The 20,078-nt window shown below is 37.0% G+C and overlaps 2 protein-coding genes across 2 annotated transcripts; one reads left to right on the top strand and one right to left on the bottom strand.

The window, feature by feature from the left end:
- The first annotated feature begins 13,719 nt into the window (after nt 1-13,719).
- On the top strand, nt 13,720-17,605 carry LOC106659474. The gene is made up of 6 exons (XM_023463323.1): nt 13,720-13,753; nt 13,848-14,135; nt 15,042-15,543; nt 15,626-15,725; nt 17,258-17,369; nt 17,484-17,605. Exons 1-6 carry the CDS (start codon nt 13,720-13,722, stop codon nt 17,603-17,605), a joined length of 1,158 nt encoding a protein of 385 aa, XP_023319091.1.
- Nucleotides 17,606-18,255: 650 nt separating this feature from the next.
- On the bottom strand, nt 18,256-20,078 carry LOC106659473 (chymotrypsin-1-like). Its single transcript, XM_014382047.1, has 4 exons — nt 20,015-20,078; nt 19,594-19,940; nt 18,591-18,860; nt 18,256-18,513 (listed from the first exon to the last, which is right to left on the bottom strand). Exons 1-4 carry the CDS (start codon nt 20,076-20,078, stop codon nt 18,256-18,258), a joined length of 939 nt encoding a protein of 312 aa, XP_014237533.1.

Raw genomic sequence — 20,078 nt, 5'->3', positions numbered from 1 at the left:
TCTGAAGGCCTGAAGCACTCAAAAAATCTGAAAAAATTCAAGGTTGTTTGGATTGTTGAAAAGTATTTTTGTGAATTTTTTCAGATTTTTTAATTGCTTCAGGCCTTCAGAAAAAATATAGATAGAAAATGGACGTTTATACCGGAAGTGGGGGGTAGGAGGGGGGAGGGGGTCTAAAATTTTGGTTTTGGGTCTTTTTTGCCATGTACTATAACATACCAAAAGCGCGTCGAGATCGGTGACATACGAGCGCAGGTTTATTTAAAAAATTCTGAGCCTTACCCATATATATCGCTACTCGTACGTGAAATAATTAAAGCATCGTTAATCATCGTCATCGTGATCATCGTCGGTCGCGTATACACATACGAGATACATAATTTTATCGCGGAGGTGTCTCTCGATTTTCGAAAATTCAGTCCGCACCGATACTCGTGATTAATTCGTTGTACAAATACGTGTTGTACGAATTACTCGCTTGGCTGGGGACGATTGGATTTTAATCGACGGTGGCAAATTACTCGCGCGCGTACGGTATTTAATAGCCGCGCGGTATTATCGCTATGCGCTTACGTTCGAGTTAACGTTTTTCTGGTTTTTACGATAATATTATATGCCTAAATGAAAATGCGCCGCTCGAACAATTAGGCACGAGAGCAGCAGGTAGCGCGTATATATATTTTCAAAAATGTCTCGAGCGACTACCTCGTAAATCATGCTACGTGCTGCTACGAGCCACGAGCGAGAGCATAATAAATAGCCGCGCCGGCAAAAATATAATTTCTAACAATACTCCGGTCACTCTCTCTCTCTCTCTCTCTCTCCGCAATAATGTACCTTTTGATAACCATCAATTTTGCTCGTTTACTTTTAAAAGCGGCGTCTAAAATTAAAACACGCGGAACGCGTGTGCGGCTGCGAGTGCGTTACATACTCGGCGCATCTATTTTCTCCTGCACCGGCCGTACCCGGTATATTATACACCGTAGAAGTTGGTTGGTACACACGGGTCGTTTTCGGTGCCCGGAAGTGATCACCGTCGAGTTTAGAGGAGTTTTTGTTTTTTTGGCTTCAACAATTTGTCTTACAACGCGTCGATAATCCATATTTCTCTTTGATCTTTTTTGTCAAAACTGAGCTCGCGGCCAAAAATCCACCGCGTGAAAATTCATTCAAGGGGCGTGTATATATAATATCAGCGGAGCTCAATGAAAGAGCCGAAATATAATAATCACAAGAGCTGATGTTGCTGCACCTCGCTCGAGGTCTTCGACAATGCGAGCGAGGCGCGGGGAAAATTGCGTGGGAACTTTGGCACGCCCAGAGCACAGGAAAACGTCGTTTTCACGGCTAATAAATGTCATTTTACGCTATTTACGTTGTCATTTTTAATAATCCATCGCGTACGCAAGTGTCATTTTTAGAGTCGGGATTGATTTTCGGGTCGTTACGTATATCAATTATATAAAATTAAACCGACTGAAAAAAATCGATCGATTAACAACAAAATTGTTTTTTTTAATTGTATCGTCGTAATAACGCCAACGAACGAATACGAACATCGAGTGATTATGTACGAGATCGATATTACGCGAGCTTACCGAGTTTGCGTATGATATATACAAACTATGTACGTGCGTACATCGTCGGGTCAATATTTAACGTAGTGTATTTTTACTCGTTTCGAGTTTTTGAAATTTGTGAAGAAGAAGAAGATGATGAAGAAGAACCTGACCCATATTTACGAGTCGAACTGTATTTCATTTCTCAAATTTTTTCAAGTATTTACGTTTCTATGAGTAATCGTATAGTTTATGAAAACTTTAAAACTTCCAATCTGACAGGCATAAAGTATCTTGAATGATGGAAAAAATGACGACTTGTCAACGGAGATCAACTTGGATAAAAAAAATTTTGTTTTTATACGTCATTTGGTGGAAAAGTAAACATTTTAAACTAATAATCTTTTTCGGGTACGAATCGTTTGGAAAATGTTACTATTATCATACGTCGTGACCTCGAATTCTTCGTTTCGCTAATTTTTCGAGTAAGTAACCTTTTATCAAACTAATCGACGAGAAATTAAGGTTTTATTAAATTTAAAAGTCGAATTATTTCCATTGATCCGAGCCTCACCTGAAAAAAATAATTAAAAATTCAAACGATTCGAATTTATTCGAGACAGGTTTGGAAAAAACAAGATAATTCAATTACGAGAGTCTCGGAAAGGCTGAAAAACAATTAAAAGGCTCTCTCGTAGTTTATAGTCCAAGCAAATTCTCGTGACTCGGAATCGCTCGATCGAGCCGGCTAAAAGTAGCAAACAATTATATATTATCATGAATGAATAATCGTGAATGAACGATAAACGTATGAGATAAGGATTGGTAATGATCGAAAAATAAAAATAAGAATTATCCGATTCCTCATAATATTTATCAACAGAATTATAATTTGTAATTTGATAAAGCGTATAATTGATTTTGATAGATTTCGTATTGCTATATTAACCTAATGTTTTTTTGCAAATTATATAAGTACATCTATTCTTGTACCTACAGCTTAATTTACAACAGACCTCAAGCTTCTTTTAAGGTGGCTCATCAGTAAAACGGGTCGACAACAGATGTTTATGAAGAAATGTAGAAATTTAAGCATTATGGTTATCAAACTAATTTTTGAGAACGAAGCCATTGAAAATAACAAATTTAATATGGGCCCTTATGGGAGGCCATCATAATTTCATACATTTTACGCCATAAATTTTTTATTAAACAACAGATCTTGACCAAAAACGAGTATTTTATGCTTCAAGTCACTACCTTTCGACTGGTATGTTAAAAATTACCCCTTATCGAACTAACTAATGAGTAATTACACAAAATGTGCGTAAAATCATTGATTTCGAATAGTGCGAGCGGTTGCCTGCCTAATGCGAGAGAGAGACATACGCCTCAATTTACTATAATTGTTATGATTACTGACAAGCCACCTTAATCTTTACAGTTTCTTTGATTCTACGTTTTCGTCATTGAATGAACAACCATTGAATGCAAATATTTTGAAAAATTGAACGACAACTGATAAAGTTATTATTTAGCTTGTAAATCCAGAAAATTGATTGCTTCCAATATATCTAGAATGAGAAATCGAAAAGAGGTTAAACAAAAAACGACAATCAATGTGCTGTGCTGCATGTCTGCAAGAAAGAGCTGCTCAAACTTGGTGTTTGTTGCGAGTTCTTTCGTTTTTAGTTTCGAACAAATTAGCATTAAATAACATGTATTTGCAGCATCTTTTTTGACTGACTAAAAATGGATTTAATCGAATAATGTTACATCCCACTGTTTTTTTTGTTTTTATATATGTTTTTATTATGATGGTGTAATACATTTGCGTGATCAGCACGACTTAAATCAATGTATGAAGTTTTTGTAGATAATGTAGGCGCCCATGTTTCCACTAGCCGTAATTGTTGATACATATTTGCTGTAGCCTTGCTGTGGCTAGTTTATGAAATTATTTACATTGATGATATTATTTCAAGCGAGTTACATGCCACTTTAGATTCAGGTTTATACTAGTACCCTGAAGAATGGTTTATCTCTTGCGAGTACGTCTCTTTTCCAACGCTGCGCCACCTGGCGGCCGAACCTAAAGCTTCAAATTGTAGAAGTAAGAAAGGCGAGTAAATACTAAGACGACTTGTTTCAATCAAGTCAGTTCACCATGTAAACAATTCAATATTCATCAAAAAATATCGATTTATAACAGTTGTAAACTAGAATGCTCTCTTAAGCGTAAATGTACAATTTTGGATTTATAGAACAAAAACTAAGAAACGGATAAAACAATCATAATCAGAACTTTTACTAAATTTATCAAAAAACTTCATTAATGCATATTTTATTAAATCAGGGTCACGTATCATTAGCGAGTGTTTATTAAAAAATAATCACGCTTCATTCAAAGTTCCAAACAAGACGTGAGAAAAACTTTTAGCTGATCGTTGCATGAATAAATACAGGATCAGTGGCCAAAAATTAACAAATAGTAGTTATTGATATTCGTCTGTTTCGAAAATAGAACACCATAAAGACAGCGTAAGTAAAGATAGTTAAACACCTGAGGTTCAGGTAAGATACAAAAATTTCGGCACAATTTTTATTCATCGACATAAAACTATGCAGTTAAAAATTTTATATAGATAAGTATCTATACATATTTACAATAGTCAATCAGTATTTTTTCTCGCAATTGTGGCACGTTTAATCTTTACATCCTTCACGTATTTTCCTATGGTGTTTAAGCAATTGCTGTTAACGTCCAAATTAAGCGTCCCAATAGTCTTGGCGACCTTCGTGAGCTATTTTTTTGGTGTCTTCTCAAATTGCTTGATCTCCCAAATTTTTTTTCCCAAATGTCGCGTGCAAAATCGGTGCGAACTTCATAAACTATTTTTTCGGTCGAGCAAATATGATTTTGTTACAAATTTCCTCTTGTATTTGTCGCCAGCGTAATCTTTTCGACCCGCATGGGCTGATTTTTGGTGAAAAAGCAAATTTTGTTCAAGTCAACACTTTTTTTCGCAGGTGTCGGATGCAAAATCTTTCCGACCACTGTGGACTATTTTTTTGTGTCTAGTCAAATTACATTGTTTTCCAAACTTCTTTTCGCATTTGTCACATATGTAATCTTTGCGACCTTCGTGTACGGTCCTTTGGTGCAAAAGCAAATACGTTTTAGTTCCAAATCGTTTCTCGCACGTGTTGCATGCATAGTCTTTGCGACCTTCGTGAACTATTTTGTGATGGTTGAGCAAATGTGATTTTTTTCCAAATTTCTTTTCACATTTGTCGCATGAATAATCTTTCCGACCTTCGTGTACAGTCCTTTGGTGCTGAATCATAATACCTTTGTATCCAAATTTCTTTTCGCACTTGTTGCATGCGTAATCTTTGCGACTTTCGTGTACTGTCTTTTGGTGGGTGAGCAAATTACCTTTAAGCCCGAATTTTTTCTCGCACTTATCACATGCGTGATCTTTGCGACCTTCATGGACTGTTTTTATATGCAAGAGCAAATTCCTTTTTTTTCCAAAATTTTTCTCGCACATGTCGCATGTGATATCTTTGCGAACTCCATGTATTGATATTTGGTGGTAAAGCAAATTTGATTTGTTTGTTAATTTCTTCTCACACTTATCACAAACGTAATCTCTCCGACCTTCGTGAACAGTTTTTTGATGGTCGAGCAAATGTGATTTTTTTCCAAATTTCTTTTCACATTTGTCACATACAAAATCTTTGCGACCTTCGTGTATTGTTCTTTGGTGGACGAGCAAACTGTGTTTTTGTGTAAATTTCTGTTCACACTTGTCGCATACATAGTCTTTGCAACCTTCATGGACTGACTTTTTGTGCGAAAGCAAATATCTTTCACGTCCGAATTTTTTTTGGCACTTATCGCAAGCATAATCTTTCCGACCTTCGTGTACTGTCTTCTGGTGGAGGAGCAAACTATATTTCCACCCGAATTTCTTTTGGCACTTGTCACATGTGAAATCTTTGCGACATTCATGTACTGTTTTTTGGTGCATAATCAACTTGCTTTTAAACCCAAATTTCTTTTCGCACTTTTCGCACGCGTAGTCTTCACGACCTTCGTGGACCATTTTTTGGTGCTTAAGCAAAAGCCATTTATATCCAAATTTCTTCTCGCACTTGTCGCATGTGAAATCTTTGCGACCTTCATGGACTGTTTTTTGATGAGATATTAAATGCTGTTTACTTGCAAATTTCTTCCCACACTTGTCGCATGCGAAATCTTTTCGACCTTCGTGTATTGTGTTTTGGTGGTAGAGCAAACTAGATTTATGTCTGAATATTTTTTCGCACTTATCGCAAACGAACTTTTTACGGCTCTCATATGTTTTTATTTGGTGTTTAATTAAATTGCTTTGACCTCCTAATTTCTTCTCGCACTTGTCGAGTGTGAAATCTTTACAACCTTTACGAACTATATTTTGGTGCTTGATCAAATCTGTTTTTATTCCAATTATCTTCTTGTGTCCGTCGTGTACTGATTTTATATGCAAAAGCAAACTCTGTTTATTTCCGAATCTCTTGGCGCACATTTCACATAAGTAATCCTTAAAAACTTCGTGGAATATTTTTTTGTGCTTGAGTAACGTTGATTTGTTTTCAAACTTCCTCTCGCACTTGTCACATGTGAAATCTTTGGGATTTTTGTGCACTAATTTTTGGTGCATAAGCAAACTCGATTTTTTCACAAATTTCTTTTTACATTGGTCACATGCAAAATCTTTGTGGCTTTTGTGTTCTGATATTTGATGTCTACTCAAATGACTCCGAAACTCGAATTTATTTTCGCACTTGTCGCAAACATAATTTTTTTGTTCATCATGAATTGTGTCTCGCTGCGTTATCATGCTTGATTCCAGTGTAAATGTCTTCTGGTCAATATCACAAATGTATTGTTTGTCATCGGAAACAATAATGTTGTGTTCACTGATATTATGTTCCGAGATATTTTCCTCGGATTTCTTCTCACTTTTATCCATTTTGGTGCTCAAATTAAACGTTGAATTCTTCTATTTAGTACCACGGAAATTTAATGAGTGAAATTTATCTTTCGGTATCATAGCTTGTTTAATCGGGAAAAACAAAAGTCAAACTAATTTGATTTTACTATAAACATAAACAGTGTACCGTGGGAATATGCCAAAATAGTTTAGGATCATATTATTTACAATTAAAGTATCGATTTATCTTCTGATACATCTATTATTATCCTAACAATATTTGAAAGAAATATTTCAAATAATGTAACTTGGCATCGATTTCTTCGATGAATATTTTGTTTTAGTCCACTAAATCTTAGTAATTAGAAAAAAAGTCCCAACAGACAACATCGAGTTTACACAAAATTGACGTATATGTATGCGATAACATCTCTGTTACTTTCATTTGCGTTTAACGACGATCAACGGAGGGTTCAGTTCAAATGCTTTTAAAAAGTCGTGATTGTTACGGAGACACTTCTACGCAGCTCGTGGTACCTTGGTTCGACGTCAGCTTCGTGAAATGACTCGTGCACGAGGCACATTGTGCGAGTCTGGGTAGTCTGAACATGGATAGAATGTTTAGTTGGAATTTATCGTTGCTCGAATCGAAGTGCTACCGTCTCAGTTGAAGCATCATTGAGGTGGCACAATTATTGGAATCGAAAGGTCACAAAATGCATTTTCTCTCTAAACTTAGTATCGTAAAATTTTGGATAAAAGCTCGAGGAAACGATATCAACTTACGATCTTCAAAGATACGTGGTATGCCATTTGATTTTTCCGAACTTTAACTGACACGCGACTAATTTATAAAAAAATTTTCAGGGGATTTATCTTTAACTAGACCGTGGAACATGAATTCACTCAGTGAATTTAACTTTTATATGAAACGAGAAGCTATATAGATTATTGAAACTTGCATGCATCACTTTTCGGCAAGATGAGATAAATAAAAGAAAACTATCAATTCTGCATAATATCTATCATAAGTATTACAATTTTTTATTCGATGAAGCTCGTGTAAAACAACACCGACGAATATTTTCTCGAAATATCGTCTTGAAAAAGCATCGCTCTACACCAGCGATATCATCACGGTTATGTACGATAGCGAATTGCTGACGATCTAAGAATTAAAAATAAAATTTATTGAACAACGACGCGAAAGCGTGTTATCAAATAGCTGTTGCTCACCCAGTTGTAGGTCTCGTAATTGAGCTTCACGAATCCAGCCATGATGCCGCTCGATTCGGTCGATCGCATAATCATGAAAAAAATCAATTTGCGCGTTCTCTTCGGCAGCTTGTACCATCCGCTGGTGTATCTTGAAGACAAAAAAAAAAAAAAAAAAAAAAAAAAAAAAAAAAAAAAAAAAAAAAAAAAAAAAAAAAAAAAAAAAAAAAAAAAAAAAAAAAAAAAAAAAAAAAAAAAAAAAAAAAAAAAAAAAAAAAAAAAAAAAAAAAAAAAAAAAAAAAAAAAAAAAAAAAAAAAAAAAAAAAAAAAAAAAAAAAAAAAAAAAAAAAAAAAAAAAAAAAAAAAAAAAAAAAAAAAAAAAAAAAAAAAAAAAAAAAAAAAAAAAAAAAAAAAAAAAAAAAAAAAAAAAAAAAAAAAAAAACAAAGGGTTGAATGTAAAATGATCGACGCAAGTGATATAGTTGAATAAATTTGATAGCAAAAAAAGGAGAAGGTACGCTTTGTCGAAAATCTCGTCGCTCGAGTCGGTCACCACTTGGCCGACGAAGCACATGACGAATCCCGTCAGCAGGGCGCTGCAGGCCGACGCGCCCATTTTCAGGCAGTGCTCGCGATTCTTGTCGAACTGAATGATGATCTGCGCTCGCGCGCGACGACGCGAAAATGAAAAAGAAAGAAGATTAATTATTTTCACATTGTTTTCTTTCGTCTGTAATTGCATATATGTGTGTGTATGTGTTTAAATGTGACCATGGCACCGGAGACGGTGAGATCGAACAGAGCCAAGCCCAAGGCGATGAACAGTATGTTGCCGCTCAAGGCCGCGATTTGATCCAAGACACTGCGAGTAAAAGAAAAAAAGATGCGATTTTCATATGGTCGATTCGATAACTGAACCAAGATTTTTCCGCGGTATAAAAATCGTACTCGTAACAAGAGGCGTGATCTTTGATCAGCTCCGCGATGTGCCGATAGAACAGATCCTCGTTGCGCTTGACCCTGGAATAGACCAGTCGGTCGTCGTCGAGTCTCGCGTGCAGCTTGTCCAATCGACACCTGGCACAAAACAAAAAAAAAACCATAACTAGTCGCAGATTTTCGCAAAATTAAATTACATCGTACCCGAGCACTTTGAATTTGCCGACGATGAAGATGATCATGAATATGAAGGCTCCGGTGCAGGCGTTGATGCACAGCGTCATGGCCACGGCGTAGTTGATCAGAATGAAGAGCAGCGCGAGCAGATGGTCCTCGTTCTCGAAGCCCGCGTACGCCTGGGTGATGACGATCGGCTCGAAGCTGGCGTTGCCCTGCACGAGGTAATTCAGCAGGTAGGGCACTGCGACGGGATAGACGATGGCCGCCGGTATGATGACCATGAATAAACCTGCGTCATTGCGAACAGATTCGTCGATCGTAAGCATTATGCATACGTGTACGGTCGAGCCTATGCAATTTATAAACCTCCCCAATTTCATGAAAATTGAGACAATTCTTGTTTAAAGAGACGCTAATAACTATTAACTTCGGCTTGTGAAATAATTTTAGTCTAATTAATGGTTCAGTTCAGTTCATGAACGATTATAAAAGAAAAAGAGCAATCCAAAGTTACCTTGTTTTTTGACAAAAATTAATATCAACACAATGCGTCTAATGGCAATAATTAATATTTAATTATTTTTTTTTACAGAAACCTCTCTATTTCAAATTTGATTCCTCCAAGACCTCGAAAAACTAAATTTAAAAACTCTGTATTTCATTGATACAGTAGGGGAAAGCGGGGCACGTAGACTCACCTAACTAAAATGCTCAATATAAAGTTTGTAATAAGAATAAATGAAAATTTAAACAGACCAATATCAAGATGAGAAGTCAATGAATACAATGCAATAGTCAAAAGTCATAATTTTTGCATATTAATTAAATGACAACCAAAATAAAGGAAGCGTTGAAATCAGTGCTTCTTGCCCCAGCGTGGGTAAGAGTAACTGGGGTGCGGGGCAAGAAGAGCGCACTAGAGAAGTAGGTTGCTCATGCTTGATACTGTCTGCGCGCACATTGTTAATAGACGTAATTTGTTTATGAACTGAAAAATTATGAAAAAAGTTGAATACATAAACATGTAAGTGTAAATTTTTAGCTATGATTCAAATTTTTACAACACAAAATCTCTAAAATATTCAAAAAATTTTTTATTCGAAAAAAATCGAGTTTAGAGGATAATCCTCGAAATTTTCTGAGATGACCTTAGAAAATTAGATTTTCCGTAATTTCGGGAAATAAACAATCTTCTCCAAAAATATTGAAAAAATTTACGGATGTTTTTTAATTAATTATACAACTTATTCGTTCTATTTATTACTCAAATCAATCGTTTTTGCGATAAAAAATAATTGGATTTTTTTGTATAAACAATTAACTTCGGGAATGCCGTTTTGCTAGAAAAAGCTAATTTGAAAGTCTGTGAAAATTTCTGAGATACAATTACACTATGACAAACTTTGATCATATTTATGGAATTTTTCATCGTAAAACTTTGAAAATCATTTTCAGTTTAAGTTTTGCAGAAATTTTTACTGCTTGTTTTGTTTAGATATTCATAGCTTTTTTACTACGTTTTTAATCCTAAATCTGAACCCGGATTCGAAAAAGGCATTGAATTTCATACTATCATTGTGAAATTAATCGTTTTTGTATTGAGTTAATAATTGCGATCGGCGACGAGCAAAACAACAACACGGTAAAATGAGGTTAAGTTTGAACGAAAAGTCAGCAGACCGCCGTCACGAATCGTCGCAATGCCTGGCGTACCGCGACACTAATGCCCCGCTTCAGGCGCTACTCTTGCCCCATTAAGACATGTTTTTAAAAATTAAATATTTCATAAAATATTGCGTTTAATGAAATTTTGAAAAAAGCCTTTTCATCGGGAAGACATGACTGTTCTTATGAAAAAAAAGCGGTAGCATAAAAATCATTATCAAAAAAGATACAGAAGTGTGAAATAAGAAATTTTTGTAATAATTTTAGCGTATTTTTGTTTCGAGTTAAAATTAATAAAATAAACTTTTTTTGCGTCGTTTTTGCATGCAATCGATAGTTACAAGTATATTTCAACAATAAGTGGGGAAAAAATTTATTTAAAAAATCATTATCATTGAAAAAAACAAGAAGTCGTATTACCCCGCAAGTTACACTTGCCCCGCTCTCCCCTATATCTAATTCACAATTTTCACGAATTTCTGTAAAATTTTAATCAAATTTTACTTTTAATTGGTCGAGGTACGACGGCTTACGAACCGAGGTAGATCATGGCCAATTTGTAGTAGAACATGGCGAAATCCATGAACACGTCGGCCTCCTCGGAGTCGAGTATACTCTGGCAATCGGTCACCACAGTGTCTAAAAAGCCCTTCATTCTCTTCAGAATCGGCTGGAAGAGGACGTAGAGCAGGCCGGTGCACAGTACCGTCGACGTCTCGAACATCGAGTCGGACGCCGTCTCCACGGTCATGTCGTGCCTCGCGCGATACAGGCCTGCAAACTGCGCACAGAGTTTTATTATTATTATTATAAACTGAGCAAGGTATCTGTCCCACTTTTTTGGTCAGTCAAGTTCGATCTATTTTCGATCAATTTTGAATTCACTTTTAATATGTAAATGATTAAAGAACATCATAACACAAAGGTTCGGGAAGTACGAGGCAGGTAAAATGCCGTGCTCTTACTTATACAATTACTATTGCTCTACCGCTTGCAGATTTACAGATAAGGTCAAATCTCAAAATGAAATTCCGTTTCGTTAACAAAAAAAGGTGAAATTTTTTTTGCGTGCCCAGCGGCCCTGACCCCCGCAAATTGTTCATAGGACCTCCAGAAGTGAAAAAAAACGCGTAAACATGAAATTTGACAATAGTTAAATTTTTTTGGGGCACTTTTGTGTTTTAGACTCCGAAAAGTCATCTTTTCACGCAAATACGACTTACGGCTCAAAAAATAAATGAAGTTATGCTTTCGATAGGAAATTTCCTCAGCTTTCTCATGGTGCAGTTAGATTTTCCAAAAAATTTCATTTTCTCAAGGAAAAATCGAAAATGATCCAAAAAGTTCACTTTTTCCTTACTGAATTTTTCGACATATTTAGCCCTCAATGTTTGATGGCGATTTTCGCGGTGGAAATTGGATATTTCCGAAAATCAAATAGTACCATCGGAAAGCTGAGGAAATTTCCTATCGAATACAGTGGTCAGTTAAAATTTTTAGATGAGTTTTAATAGTTTTTCAACGACTTAGAAATCGAGCAATAAGTCGTATTTGCGTGAAAAGATGACTTTTCGGAGTCTAAAACACAAAAGTGCCCCAAAAAAATTTAACTATTGTCAAATTTCATGTTCACGCGTTTTTTTTCACTTCTGGAGGTCCTATGAACAATTTGCGGGGGTCAGGGCCGCTGGGCACGCAAAAAAAATTTCACCTTTTTTTGTTAACGAAACGGAATTTTATTTTGAGATTTGACCATAAATGTGCACTCACCATCTAGCGGTAACGGATGGCTTTAATTTTGATTAAATATTCATACATTTTTTGAGCAACTAAAGCAAAACATAAATCATTATTAAAGCGTTAATTTTCAAGCAAACTTTTTAAGTTTGATTATAGAACTGAAACTCTTATGTTCATTTTCGCATTATTACAATTATTAATCTTCGTGCGTGTAATTCCATTTTTGCTTATTTAAAAAAAAATAAATCAGCCCTGTCAAGTTATGAGACTATTTGCTTGGAATTCAAAATTTTTTAAAACTGCGTACAATTGAACAGTTGATGTCATTTATCGACTGGAAAATTTCGAGAGAAAAAAAAAACTAGGGCACCCGCGCTTACTTCCGCGGCAGCGATGAAGACGAAAACGACGCTGAACCACACCTTGGCCGCCGACTTGACGTGGGGACTCTGGTCCAGCCAGAAGCCCGCCAATTCCAGATACCTTTTAAAGCCGTAAAAATGCTTATCGAGGAAATCGTTGATCTGATGCATCGGCAGGCCACTTGAGGCCTCTTTGCCGATTTTCCTGCTGCGTTTTCTACATGGCAAATCGTGTTCGATCGTAAAAAATGTTTTCGGAAAAAATGACGAATAGTTTTTTTCTGAACTTACGTACGAGCCATTGGATTAACTTGGGATTTTATGGTTTATAGTTTGCTTCCCCAATCGGACTACGACGAAATGTAGTTTACGAAGAACTCGACCGACCCGTGCACGACCTGATGTAATTTTCATGATTACGATAGCGAAGAAACTTTGAATTAAGCATTACGACTTCCCGACTAAAATTTATTCATGGCGCCGTTGAATGATTAATTATGACGGCTCGCATAAAACAATTATGCAAATTCGAACGAACGCATCTTACGTTATATACTTACTGTAAATTAGTTTGTAGGGCAGGTATCACAAAGTTTCAAAGTTTCCAAGAGACTGTAGAGCTTGAGAAGTAATGAAAAATTAACGCCCAACGTAATTGAATTAATTATTTCATTTTGATATTTAATCGCTTGGTGAGTTACGAAAATGTAAGTAATGTTTTTGGGCTCATTGATTTTTTCAACCATTTTCAAAAATATCGAATTTACCATAACGATACACATTGTTTACAGCGATAAATGCATCGACGGTATTATAATGCAAAAAAAGAGAGAAAAAGCAAGAAATAATAGAACAGATAGTTGTCGCGCGCATTTGTCTATAAGAAAACAATAATCATAAATAATTGACTGTCGAATTATCGCATTGAGATAATGGCAGTTTCGATCAAGTTGTCACCACCCCTCGCTCCCCTCGCTCCCCTCGCTCCCCTCGCGCAAGCCTTCATTATGTACTTATATCGAACCACAGCGTAAAAGAAACACTCTTAAATTTTTTCTCTCTCTCCTCATCGACATGACGAAAGATCCACGAGCAAGCGATATTCAACGTAGAAATCGTCAAGGTTCTCCCGAAAAATTTCCAAACACTCGAATCGTATATATCGATAGGTATATAGAAAAATCGTGTAATAATTTCGACAGATTTCGAATGGGCGTTCGGCCTGAATCGTTTCGTCTTCGGTCTAATGGGCGTGTGGCCGAAAAAACGGCCCAACGACGACAGCAACAGCAACAGCTCGTTCATGTCCACGAACGTCCTCGTGATTCCCGGCATGATCGTCCTGCTGGTGGGGGGCCTGATCGCGCCGCAGATGTACGCCCTCAGCAGGATCTACGACGACTTCACCCTCGTCATCGATAATCTCACCACCGTCAATCCGTGCGTCTGTGCCGTCATGATGCTCTACTTTCTCTGGTCGAATCGCGACTGTACGTTTGTCGTAACCTCGTGAAATTGTTTCGAGTATAACGCTGACAAAATAACACTGTAATGGCGAACGGAGAGCTTCTTACTCGCGACGACCTATTCGCGGATACTCGCACGTTCTCGAGTTTATCGTCTCGTCATAATTCGAGCAAGGCCCGCTCTGATTGGTGGAGAGACTGTTTACACACGATGATGTTTAGTTATATATAGCAGCGCCACAGCAGTTTGAGTGCGGTTCACTCGTTCGCCGTTTCAGTGCAGTATTTGATAGTACGTGCTGCGTCCAATATCTATAGTGCCAACTTGAAATCTTCATTTATGGATCGAAGGACGCCATCTACATTCGAAACTTTTTGTAAAGCTTTAGTTTAGGTCTTCATCAAGAGGTGTCGTATCTCCTAACTTGCAGGAACGCATAATTTTTTGATTATTATTCCATCATACATGGTAAAATTGCTAATAATTGACTCGACCACTTATTAGAAGTATGCCTATCGTTAAAAATATTTTTTTTTTTTGAAATACCTTTTGATAACAACAAACGTAACCTTTCGAAACTATATACTTACTCAGCTTAAAAATTTTGAAGCACAAAGAGACGCTGACTTTAGCATAGCATTATACATAAACATGTTCTTAAAACATGAATTGAATATTTTTACCTGGAAATTTTTAAATTTTTTTGCAGGTTGTCGAATACTAGATGGCCTATTTTGAATAAATATTCGACCAAAATAGAATTTTCGACAATATAAAAAAACGATTTGATAATTTATGAGCGCAGCTAAAAATGGTCTCTGAAAATACGATGCTCAAAGAAGAGAAATTAACGTTCATTGCATTTAATTAAATTATATTTCATTTATTCAATGCAAAATTTAATGCGAACCCGTACGAAATACACACAGCGGTTGCAAGGATCACCAAGATCATCGAGCTCGACTGGCTGCGCGACGTCCAACGAAGCCCCGGCGAGCGCCTCACGATGCTGCGCTACGCCGGCTACGGGCGCACCTTCACGCTCTCGGGCTGCTTCATCACGATCTTCGCCGTGCTCTGCTTCGTCGTCACCCCCTTTCTCGGTCTCAGCTTCCGGCTGATCAACAATCGCACGGACCAGGTCGGCCGGCGCAGGATTCATCTGCCCCTGCAGTCGGTCTATCCGGGCGATTACCTGCGGTCGCCCTACTACGAGCTGTGCTACGCCGCGCAGATGCTCGGCGGCTGCATCGTCGGCATGACGATCGCGGCGACGGACAACTTTTTCGCCGCGCTGACGTTTCACGCGAGCGCCCGATGCCGAGTGCTGGCCGAGAGGATGGCCGGCCTCGCGCTCATCGGGATCGCCCGGGAGGAGGAATTTTTTCGTGCTTTGGGAGCGTCGATACGCGAGCACGTGAGAATCATAAGGTGTGATCGAGTCGTGGTCGACGACGACGCGCCGGTAATTGATCGATGCGAAGCTCCTATACGTCTTGTATTTTTTTTTTAGACTCGTGCGGACGATCGAGAGGATCTTCAACCAATTGCTCCTGACGAAGCTCATCTGCATGCCACTCGTCGTCTGCTTCGTGGGACTCGAACTGATAGGCGTGAGCAATCGGAATTTTTTTAAAATCGAGATCGAGCGAGAGATATCGAAATACGAGTCGATTTTTGCTCAGAATTTTTTATCGCCGTCAGAAACCCTGAAATTTCTAACTGTGATTTGACTTATACAATTATTTCGAATTTACCACTTGCAGATTCACAGATACAGAGGTACTCGCCATCTATTGGTGGAAGTTCAAAGTGATTTTAATGTTCATTTCAAGTGATTTATAACTGGTCGAAAATTTTTAAAATGCGAGCCAAATATTATTTTTAACATACTTATTAGGGTGGTTCGCTTTTGCAAAAATGTTCCAAATCGCATATACGTCATGGCGATTCTGAAAGTTCAAGTCTTTACGAAAAGAAAGCCGGGTTCAGAACCTAAAAAAAGTGTCGGGAACCGGTGTCGATCGATTTTTGAAGTTTAAAAACGTGGTCCAAAATAGGAGCAAAATCGGTCAACCATTCAATTTATTTCAAACTGTGTTTCGAGAGCAAAAATAATATCGACAATACATTTTCTTACGTATTTTTGTCTGTAGAATCGAATGCCGTAGTCAGTTTTGCTCTACGACTTCGTTTTCATCGATAAAAATGTACTTTTTTGATTTTTTTTTCGCTTGAAAATCCAAAAATCGACTTTGCAACGTTTAAAAATGAACAGAAAAAATCTTCGAAAATTTTTGACACTACCAAAATTTAGGATTTTTTGTGACGAATCCAACCGTATGAATTAGTATATGCTTTAAAATTATTTTCATTCATAAAAATGCAAATTTTCGATTTTTTTTGGCTGAATTTGACGAAAAATCTCGAAAAATCTCGTCTTTTTACGAGCGAACGATGCATGTATGTACGTACATTTACTTTCTAAAACTTCAAACACGTTTTTCTCAAAACTATGCTTTCAGAATCGGGAGTCAAGATATTTCAAAAAGTACTACATTTAGAGATACGCTTGTTTTTAATTTGAAGCTAATTTAATTGTCTGGAGCTTGAATCTATACAATTTTTAATTTTTTCATTATATTTTTTAGAGCCTAAAAAGGGCAAAAAAAATTTTTTCCCCGAAGTCCGCCATTTTATTAGTTTTTAATTTTTTTGCAATTATTTAGGTTCAAGCTCCAGCAAATGTCATCTAGTTTAAGAGGAACTTCAGATTTTTAGATTCGGACAAAAACTCAAGGCGCTAGCTTGGCTCCCGTTGAGGTATCTTCTTTTAACACGACCTCCTTTAAACGCGGCTTGGGGATACATAATTCGATATTTTGGTCTGAAAAAAGTTTTATATATAGTTAAAAACATATTTTATAAGTACCAAAAAACTTGCACTGCATTATTCACTTCCTTCCGTGAAAAAAAAATACGAAAAACACGTCATTTTAGAGGCGCTAGATGAGAGCCACCCCTAAACACGTTACCAGACTTATATATTCAAATCTAGCTCATATGGCTATTTTGTTACAGCTACTTAATAATTTTTTAATTACCTATTTTTTGGAGAAAAATAATAAACTTTGCCTGCCGACAGTCGTTTGGCAGCGAGAGCATCCGATTGACGACGCTGTTCGCTCAGGTCGGGGCTCTGGTCACGATGGTGTTTCACGCGTTAATCGACTGCGTCGCCTGCGAAGTACTCATGAGTTGTGTAAAGATCAGAATACATCCCTTTTTGCCTCTAATCAAAAATTATTTTATCGAATACCGACTCAGGCTTCGTTTCTTTTTTAATTTCTTAATTTTTTTTTCTTCCACAGAGTACGAACATCAGCCAAGCCGTTTACGATTCCGCGTGGTACGATTTACCCGCGCGCTATGCGAAATGCTTCATTCCGATTCTCATACAGCTCAAGTATCCGCTGAGACTTACGGCTGGTAAATTTTGCTTCATGAATTTGGTAACGTTCATGCGTGTGAGTAGATATTGCCTTTTAAAAGTTGATGTAATAATTTCCTCTCGTATGAACGATAATCTTGTTTTTTTATTTTTTTTTTTTGCTAAATATTAGATAATGAAGAGTTCGTTCGCGTACATGACTATGCTCTTGGCAGTGGGTTGGCACTGAATCACCGATACTTAATTGTTCGCTTTGTTTTATCTATCTATTAGTTAGAAAAAAATATGAGTATTTTTGTTGATCAATGAAATCTGCAGTTCGTTTTTATTTTCTCTCTCACCTTTTCTAGTTACTTGCTTAGTGCAATCTTAGACCCTTATTATTTTAAACATTTTTAGTTTTTAGCTCATATAACAAATACTTGTCAGACTTAAATTAAATTTACAAAAAACAACGAATTTAAAAAATTGTTGACTAATGCTCGAATTATTCTCTCACCCAAAAAAACTTGAACCCAAAGAATTATAACCATCGCTGGAAAGATTGATTTGCGCAAAATATGATTGTTAAAAACATGATTGTTAGTACAATTTTTTTTTTTTTAAATACGTAAAGAAAATCGAAATATTTATAAATTGATTTGCATTATAAATTTGGAACAAATCTTAAGAAATTAAAATCTACAAATACATTATTCTTCTTCTTCCGCGACTTGATGGCAATACGGTACTTTTTCGATAATTCCTTCTTGCTTAAAATCTTTATATTCAATGTATTTGAAAAGATTCCCGTTGTATTCCATGCCTGCCATGGCTTTGTTGATGAAATCCAGATATTCCGAGACTCTGGTGTATTTGGTCACCGTTCCGCACAATTCACGAGTCTTCGTGCTGGCGACACCGATCAGCGTGTTGGTCGATTCGTCGGTGAGTGGACCGCCACTGTCACCCTTGAATTCAAACGATCATTTGCGTGTAATTCGAATTCCAGCAAGATAAGAAAAATAAATAGATTCGATCGATGTACCTTGCACGGCCCCTGATCTGTTACGGTTTGGACGCAGACTTGTTTCTCCGTGCAGGGGGGATCATTCGATTCGTTGATCCTTCCGACGATGTACTTCAAACGTGGACTCATTTTTCCAAAAACTACCTGGCCCCCTTGCTTATCTTGAGAATAAATTCCAAAGCCACTCATGGTGGCGAGGCGCTTAGCCGGCGGCTTGTACTGATCGAACTTGGGTAAATTGACTGCTCGTATTCTTTCATCGGTGCCGAGAGGCAGCGGGCGTCTCAACTATTGTCAAATGTAAGATAATTTAATGTCAAATCGATGAGTTTCTCGTCAACGGATTCAAGTGCTTTAATCCATCGAGTCGCATGAGAACGTTTTTTCGACATTTTTTTCGGCCACTGTATTTTTGATGAAATTAGGGTAAAAAAATATGCGAATAAACAATTCTAATGTAAAATTCAATGTCTTTTCAAAATCAGGTCTCTTATCGGAAAAATAATTGGGTCAAAAGTTATACTTGATTTTATCCAAAAAAAACGTGCATAAATAGTTCTTTACGATACAAGTGCCATAAGTAACACTTTTTACACTGAAAAGTGTTTCCATGGCACGAGTATCGTACAACATTTTATAGCACTGCGTGGCATAAGTTCACATTTATGGCACGCTTGGCTATAAAAATAATTTATTTAATTTTTTGATTTTCCAAAAAGAAAAAATTTGAAATCTCACGGTTTTCATGCAAATATCGCGTTCTCGATACCTAAACTGAAAGTATCGTTGTTTATATTGAAGAAAATAAAGTCGGAACACGAAGAGATGAAAAAAAAAACGTTCAGAATTTTTAACTCGAAAAACGAAGAGCTACGGAATTGACTAAAGAATATTTGGGAATTTTTTCCGACAATTTTTTTGGGGCGATCTTTTCATCGAGTGCTCTCTATTCTCGAAATAAATAATTAAATTATTGTTTAATTAAAATCACGATCTAACTTTTACATCGCCCTCGACTCACCCTCAAAAGTGCTATATCGTCATTTTCCTCTTGGGGAGCGTTCAAGAAGTAAGTGGGCGGCAGGTAGATGCGATCCACGTCGCGATAGATGCCGGAGCTCTTGTTGCGCAGATCCCTCGTACCGGCCACGATGGTGATCCTGGCGAAGTTGAAACTGGAATGGTCAGCGACGCAGTGGGCGGCCGTCAGAATGTGTCTCTCGTCGAGTATGCTGCCGCCGCAAAAATGAAGAGCGCAGCCAGTAGTGCCAGAGTAGTAGTCCCAGCTTTCGAGAGACACTTGATGCTTGAATCTTCCCGGTTGAGCGTGATGTCCGCCGACTATTCTCTGCACTATTCTCGCTGATACTGTAATTTTTTGGGAGAAAAGTATGTATGATTATTGAGGCGAGTTGGTGCTTATAAAAGACGAAAAAACTTACCATCGCTCACTGCACAACTCATGAGCAGTCCCAAAAACAAACACAGCAACGATTTTGTCAACAT

This window comes from Trichogramma pretiosum, unplaced genomic scaffold (assembly GCF_000599845.2).
Source record: "Trichogramma pretiosum strain Unisexual culture from Peru unplaced genomic scaffold, Tpre_2.0 scaffold39, whole genome shotgun sequence".
NCBI classification, from domain to species: Eukaryota; Metazoa; Arthropoda; class Insecta; order Hymenoptera; family Trichogrammatidae; genus Trichogramma; species Trichogramma pretiosum.
The sequence above is the reverse complement of the archived record's forward strand: the minus strand, read 5'-3'. Positions and strand labels throughout refer to the sequence as shown.